This window comes from Micromesistius poutassou (genome assembly GCF_964030765.1).
Source record: "Micromesistius poutassou genome assembly, chromosome: 18".
Taxonomy (NCBI): Eukaryota; Metazoa; Chordata; class Actinopteri; order Gadiformes; family Gadidae; genus Micromesistius; species Micromesistius poutassou.
The window spans coordinates 4,711,882-4,719,236 of record NC_140288.1 but is presented as its reverse complement, the minus strand read 5'-3'; the positions used below and the strand labels follow the sequence as shown (position 1 = coordinate 4,719,236).

Genomic DNA, 7,355 nt, shown 5'->3' with positions numbered 1-7,355 from the left:
ATTAAGAGTGGAAACAAGATGTTATTTTGATGCTTCACATTAAGAAGTGTAGACCCATTGGAAAAAAGGGAGGAAGCAGCCTGACATAAACATACAAAATATAGTTTTCGGTTAGAACTTTGGATTTATTTTTGGTAAACTGTCAATAAACATACAAATCAGGACTTGTGCTTGAAAGAACATTTAGTCAAGGGAAATATTTTTTTTTACAGGAAATAGGTAAACAACAATTTAGAAAAACAGCCATATAAATCAACAAATAAAAAAATAAAAATAGACATCATATAAAAACAGAAAATTATATGTAATAGGTGTCCTTATTTTAACCATTTACCAAACGTCGTAGACTATTGTTCAATATATAATCCCTTAACTAGCGACAGTTATTTGTTGGGATTTTGAAAGCTGCTGAAAATAGTCAGAGAAACTGTCTTTTCAACACAGCTTGTTTGTCATCTCCCAGATGGTTTGTAACCAAAGACATGAATACACTTTCCTCCAAATATCATGGAAAGTCACCAGAAATTTACTCAATTTTGATGGCGTCCATTTTGATCCTGGCTTGGATCCTGGATATTTATTTTAACTCTGTCTTACACAAGACATCAAACTATATTTGGAAAAAGTAAACATAATTTCCATTTTAGGATTAGTAAACTACATCTTATTCCATGGGCAACATTTATGGCACCAGGAGTGGTGCTCACTTCCACCTGAATGTCAACTGGAGAATATGAATGCCAAATCTCATATATACTATATTTTGCAAAGCTGAAAAGTAAGAGAGCCCTGTTTGTCCTAACTTTAACTTTATGTTTCCATCATATATTTTACCATTCATCACAGTCCTGTATAGTAAGCAAGCAAAATACAATCTCTAGATGTATAATATATATTTCATAAATATATATTTTTTTTTTTAAAGTGTCATATATATGGTCTTCAACCCTCAATGTATTATATATATATATTTTTTCACTTCTTAGTTTCACAGACAATAGTTTCCAAAGTCAAATGTCGTCCTATCACGTCGCCATGGAAACCAGGGCTCCGTATTGATTAAGGGATTTGTCAAGGACAAAAGATAATCACACTATCGCTACTTGCAATCAACTGTGAATACGTTTGAAATTATAGGAATAGGAAAACTTGTAATGAAATAACAGCCTTTCTCACCCGGACCCAATCTATTGTCTCCTCTCAAATCTTGTGTCTAAGTTACATGATTGGACGTGCTATAGCTCCGAGTGGTAAACGCAATCACTTCCTCAACATATTTACCACCTTTAATATTATTTCTTTATACATGTCATGTTGGTCATTCTATGTAGAGATTCTGTTTATGAATAAACCTCAAGGATTTATACACATAATGCTCAGAGTCACACATCATCTCTGTTCTGAACTGCTGGCTATGCAAATTGTCTTTTTCAATCAATTAATTCTCCACTGACAACAACAACAATAATGTTTTTATGGTAATATGGATGATAATCACGCTTCATTTTCCGGCTGACAGAAGACAGTGGCTTGTTCCTCAGGAAAGGACGTTTTCCTGTCATTAAGTCTCACGGGTGCATATCACCACAGAAGTACACACCAACCAGCACGCTACGCACCATTTCCACAGAGGAAGTCTTTGACAACTAACGCTAACAGAGAATGTTAGCGTTATGTGTCTACCTTCAAAAACGTTGTGAACTTTTATTTTTCCATCCATTTGCCTCCCACTGTAAAAAAAAAGCTCTTTCGCCAGTGTTAAGCAAAGACAACATTTTATCTGCTTTTTGTCTTTGTTCTTTTGTTTTCCATACATCAGTAGTTGGAAATGTTTGATGAGATGAAACTCCATTAAGTATGGAGCCGTGTCTGTGATGCCTAAAGAACCAGACTCGGGGAATATCAGTTTTTCATCACTAATGGACGGCGGGCCCATTATTGGACATTCTGTCCGTTAATGAAACAGTCCTGCTGTTATATTTCTAAGAATCTCCCCCAAAGAAAAACATTAGGTTATAAATTAATAGCAAGCCTCTGAAATATTACCATATTAATGTTTGAATGTCTTTTATATTATATATATATATATATATATATATATATATATATATATATATATATATATATATAATACATGGTCCACCGTAGTTAAGGAAAGCAAAATCAGCAAAACAAAATCATCCAAAACAACATAAAAATCATTCCTCCTAAATTCATGACTCCTCAATGATTTATAGCTTCTACACTTAATACAAAGTAACATATATTTTGGTCCACGGTGGATACAAACATCCAAATCAAAGTCATCAAGTCTCCTGATAGTTTATATACAGTATATCATCATCTAACCTCTCCTTCAGTGAGGACATCCAAGCCGGTGGGTAAAGGTGTGGTGTACTCATACAGTTGTGGTGTCCGAGAGACGTCCGAGGAGTTTTGAGCTGCGGCTGCAGTCAGAACAGCACCATCTCCATCTCTACCTGAGGGCAGCATCTGTTGGCACCGCTGCCCCGGAGCAAGGCAGCCTGGCTGCAGTCTGTCAGGGAGCACGCCTGCACGCTCACAAGGCTACAGCGGGACACGCTCTTCAGCAGCATCTCCTGGGATACATCCGGGTCTGAGGAGGAGGAGGAGGAGGGAGAGGAGAAGGAGGAGGAGGTGGAGGGGGAGGAGGAGGTGGAGGGGGAGGAGGAGGAGAAGGAGGTGGGGGAGAAGGAGGAGGAGGAGGAGGATGGGAAGACAATGGGGAGGTGGTGGGAGAAGAAGAGGAGGAGGAGGAGAGGAAGAAGGATTTGTAATCTCTGAATGCGGCAGAACAGATGTGATGACATCATATGCCAACAGACCTGCTCTCTCGCTCACTTATGGATGATGCACTTACTTACTGATGTTCATAAAACGTTATATAATTAACTTAATACTAAAGATATACAAAGAATATATTTATATCTGCGCGTGTAAGTTCACATTGTGTCTGTGTGTGTGCATTCAGATTGTGTGTGTGTGTGTGTACATTCAGATTGTGTGTGTGTGTGTGTGTGTACGTTTGAATGTGAATCGGGGGGGTTGATGTCAGCACTTAAACAGGGTGGTTGTTGTTTTGTTTATATTTTCCCTATGGCTCTCTGCAAAGTTAACAAATAAAGGACACAAAGTTGGTTTTGATTTCCAGGAGAGGAGACGTACCTCGAAACTGTGGTGTACCGGGCTGCGATGTGTCCTCATCCCACTCGTAGCTCTCGTCAACCGAGGCTTTTCTACTGGAAGGTAAACAAAACATGTCACAGCTCTGAGAGTGCGTGCCGAGATGGAGTGCAGATAAGGTGACTGCTCACCATAATGCACACGGCTCGTATGCAAAGTTAAGGGGTTGAATTAATCATAACTGCCTTTGTGTTTTAATGTCATCACAATCTGGTGCCCTCTCAAATGGCCATCGTCAAATTATGTTTTTATTATAATAGTATAGTACAGTTGAACTGACAGCTCTGTCATCTAACTATGATTATGAAACACCATCTTTAACTATATATGATTTAATTATAATTTGAAAAGTTAGCGTTGTGACAAAAATGTATCTATATTATTGATTAAAAAAGGCCATAATTAACAATTATTCTCCACAGGTGAATAATTGTTAATTATGGCCTTTTTTATACTACACGTTTTTTTTATACTACACGTGAACACTCCAAAAATAAACAAGATAACACTTTTTGCCGGGATTTATTTGTCTTTATTAGCGTGACGAGGCGACCGTCACACGCGATGAAAACAATATCCCGAGTTTGAGATCTCAATCATGGGATAGTGCCCAATATCCCGAGATTGCGCACCATTGCGCCATCTTAGGAGGTTTCCCATGCAGCGCATACTAACACCCAGTAGGCCAGGTTCTGCGTGGTGTGGGTACCTTCTCCGGGCCTCGTCCAGGTGTGTCCCGGGGTCCTCGGCGTACTCCTCTATCTCGTCCGGCGCCTTGGACAGGCCGGGCGACAGGCACACCGACATCCGCCCGTTCCCCGTCTCCATGCTGCCCCGCCCGCTGCTGGCGTAGCTGCTGTAGCTGCCTCGCGTCGCCAGCCCCTGCACCACCACGTAGCCCCTCACGTCGTCCCCCTCGCTGCCGGGGCCCCCGTCGTCCGCAGGGCCCCCCTCCACCTGCCCGTCGTCCTGCTCGTCGTCTCGTCTGGCTGCGTCGCCGGCGGGGAGAGGGTGGGTTGGGGCCCGGTCCGTCGAGGGCCAGCTGAGTCCCCTGTTCAGAGGCCTGGGGAAGACCGGGTGGTCCTCTTCTTCTCTGTCTGCGGGGCCCCTGGCTCGGCTCAGGGGCCGCGAGGCGCCCGCGGGGGGCCCCGACCCCCACGGCTCCCTGTTGGCGGGCCAGCGGAGCGCGTCCATGGACAGGACGTTCCACTCTCTCTTGGGGTCGTCCCGCCGGGACGGCGCGGCGGGTTCTGGGCCGCGCGCCGGCGGGCCCCTCCTCAGCGAGGGGGGCTCCCCACCGGGGGTCTGCTGGGCGGAGGAGGAGAAGAAGGAGGAGGAGGAGCGGTCGGGCGGAGAAGGAGTCCTCGGCGGCTGGGAGGGCGGCCAGTGGAGACTCAGCGGGGCAGCGCCGGGAGCGTTGGCGCTGGGGGCCTGCGGCGCGGGGGGGCTGGGGGCCCCGCGCGGAGGAGGGAGGGGCTCCGGGCGGGCCCGAGCCAGAGGCGTGGAGCAGTTCTCCTGGCTGAGCGAGTCCACCCAGGCGTCGGGCGTCAGGAACTGGGCCCGCTGGCGGCGTCGGCGGCGGTGGTGGTCCAGGCTGAGGCTGCGCTGGTGGTACGCGTCGTACGCGTCTGCGCCTCCCAGGCTGGTGGTCTTCCACAGGTGGCGGCCGTGGGGCCCCGGGGCCGGGGTCCTGGGGGTCGTCTCAACGCCGTGCCCGGGTAGGGGCGTCAGGCACCGCGAGCCTCGGTCCCGCGCGCCCTTGTGCGGCCGGCGCAGAGACGAGGACGAGTAGGACGACGCCGCCGCGTTGGAGCGCTGAGCCCTGCTCTTCTCAGCCGACTCCAGCTCCGGCCCGTCCACGCTCATCTCCACGCACGTGTCGTCGGTGTGCGTCGGGGTCGCCTTGGGAACGGCGTTCCTGGCTTTGGAATGTCGCGGCGGGTCGACGACGGCGACGGCGGCGTCGAAATGTTCCGCGTATTTATCGTCGCGGACGGGCGAGGGCGTCGAGAGGTTCCTCCGTCTCTTTCCCTCGGCGGACGCGTGGTTGTGCGGCCGCGTGTCACAGCGGAGAGAGTTCCAGCGCTCCTCCGCTGCCACCTCGCCGCCGTGGGGGGGCCACTGGCGCTCTGCAGACAGGTGCGGGAGGGTGAGTCTGTCGGTGGGACGGCGGCCCGTCGCGTCCTGACTGGCCGCAGCTGAAACCACGGGGAATTGGGCGTGGGAGCCCCGGAAGGAGCCCCCGTGGGGGGGCCTCTGGGAGGGGTACAGCCCCGGGACCGAGGCCGACATGGGGCTGAGCCGGGGGGGGAGAGGAGGAGGAGCCCCCCACTGGGCGTAGGACGGCGACGCGAGATCACAGCTCGCCCTGCTGTTCCCCCGGTGGAGGCGGGGCAAGTAGTCGCCGCCGCCGCCGCCGATGCCGCTCTTCTCCCATGAGACACGTCCCTCGCCGTGCCCCGCCCCCAGCCCCACCTCGACGCCCCCGCCACCGTCCTCCTCTCCGCCGCTGCCGCCGCCGCCGCCGCCGCCGCCGCCGCCGCGCTCCAGAGTGTACTTGCGTAGCTCCCACTGCAGCGCCTCCCTCTCGTGGGCGAGCTGCAGGCAGCGGCTCAGGTTCCCCCGCTCCCGCTCGTGCTCCATCTGCAGCACCAGGGTGCTGGCCGTGGTGCAGGGCGCGCCCGCCTGCTCGGCCCCCGGGTAGGGGCCGCCGCCGCCGCCGCCGCCGCCGCCGGGGCCCGACACAGTGAGCGGGGAGGCGAGCGAGCTGCGGACCGAGCTGCGGAGCGAGCCCATCCAGTCGGAGCCTCCGTCTTTGCCGTCCCACAGGTAGTGGCCCGGAAGGGACAGCAGGTGCTGCTCCGTCATGGAGCGCACCCGCCTGCCGGTGGGGCCCGGGGCCCGGCACGGCGCCGGAGGGAGCTCCACGGAGAGGACGCACGGAGGGGCCCGCCGCCCCCGCCCCGCCTCGCCGCCGCCGCCACCGCCGCCGCCCCCCCTGCGGGAGGGCAGCGAGGCCGAGCGCTGGAAGCCGGCGGAGACGCGGGACGCGTGGCGGCCCCTGCTCCCCGGGGCCGTCTTCTCGTCGTCCAGGGTGGAGGACAGCGACTGGCCGTCGGCGGGGGCCGCGAAGCGTCCGTCGGGGCCCCTGGTGATCAGCTCCAGGTGGGAGGAGACGACGGAGGACGAGGCCCTGGTGAGGGATTTGGTTCTGCGCTGGGGGGTGGGGGGGTTGGGGAGGAGGTGGTGGTGGGGGTGTGGGGGGTGGTGGTGGTGGGGGTGGTGGAGGGAGCCAGGCAGCAGCCCCATGTGCTGCGTCTGATTATCGGGCGGGCTGCCTTTGCTGAAGTAACCACTGTGGGACCGCGAGGAGGACGAGGAGGATGAAGAGGAAGAGGAGGTGGAGGAGGAGGAGGAGGTGGGGTAGAGATTATGAGAGTGGAGGAGGCTTTTCTTCAGCACACTGTCTGGACTGCCGCCGCCTGCCGGCCGCCTGGTGGAGGCAGAGGGGGGGAGACGGAGCGGGGGGGGGGGGGGGGGGGGGGGGGGGGGGGAGAGGGGGGAGATATTGAAAGAGGCAGAGGGAGTTATGTAAGGAGGGATGGAGGGAGAGCAACGCAGAGAGAGAACGACATAGCGGAGCATTAGAGGAAGAGACAGAGCGAGGACACCACAGCGCACAGCAGCAACCGGGAGGAGGCAGAGACGAACAATCAACTTCAAAATATTCATAATTCAAAGAAAGAATATTTTGGCAAAGGCCGTTCTGTTGGTGCCGTCACACGTCCGTGGCAGGCAGGCAGGAAGTGGAATGAGGAAGTGGGTACTCACATGGAGGGGGGCTTATAGATGGCACGCACGAGATCTGGAGAGGAGGGAGGGAGGAGGGGATATGGAGTGAGTTGGAGAGACGGCGTATGACTCACACTGGATAGTGGCCTGTGCTGACCAAGAAATTTAAAGAACCTTATCATCCCTAATAAGAAGCAATTAGAGGAGCGCATCGGACAACAAGCTCACACTCCTACTTCGGGCCCATGACAAACGACCCTAATTAGCGGCCAACACAAATGACATCAATAACGTTTCTCACAGATTGCCTGGGTGGTGGTGATGATGGCAGAGAGGGGGGGTGGGGGGTGGGGGGGCTA

The 7,355-nt window shown here is 53.3% G+C and overlaps 1 protein-coding gene across 1 annotated transcript in view; it reads right to left on the bottom strand.

Annotated features, from left to right (window-relative positions):
* Positions 1-2,106: 2,106 nt before the first annotated feature.
* The window catches only part of LOC311363306 (uncharacterized protein), a 40,469-nt gene continuing 35,220 nt past the window's right edge, over positions 2,107-7,355 (bottom strand). Inside the window, exons 16-19 of the mRNA XM_084483263.1 lie at positions 7,036-7,219; positions 3,914-6,697; positions 3,187-3,260; positions 2,107-2,617 (exon numbers count right to left, since the gene is read on the bottom strand). Coding sequence (XP_084339389.1) covers positions 2,454-2,617; positions 3,187-3,260; positions 3,914-6,697; positions 7,036-7,219 — 3,206 coding nt within the window. The 3' untranslated portion in view covers positions 2,107-2,453. The remainder of the gene's footprint in view (positions 2,618-3,186; positions 3,261-3,913; positions 6,698-7,035; positions 7,220-7,355) is intronic.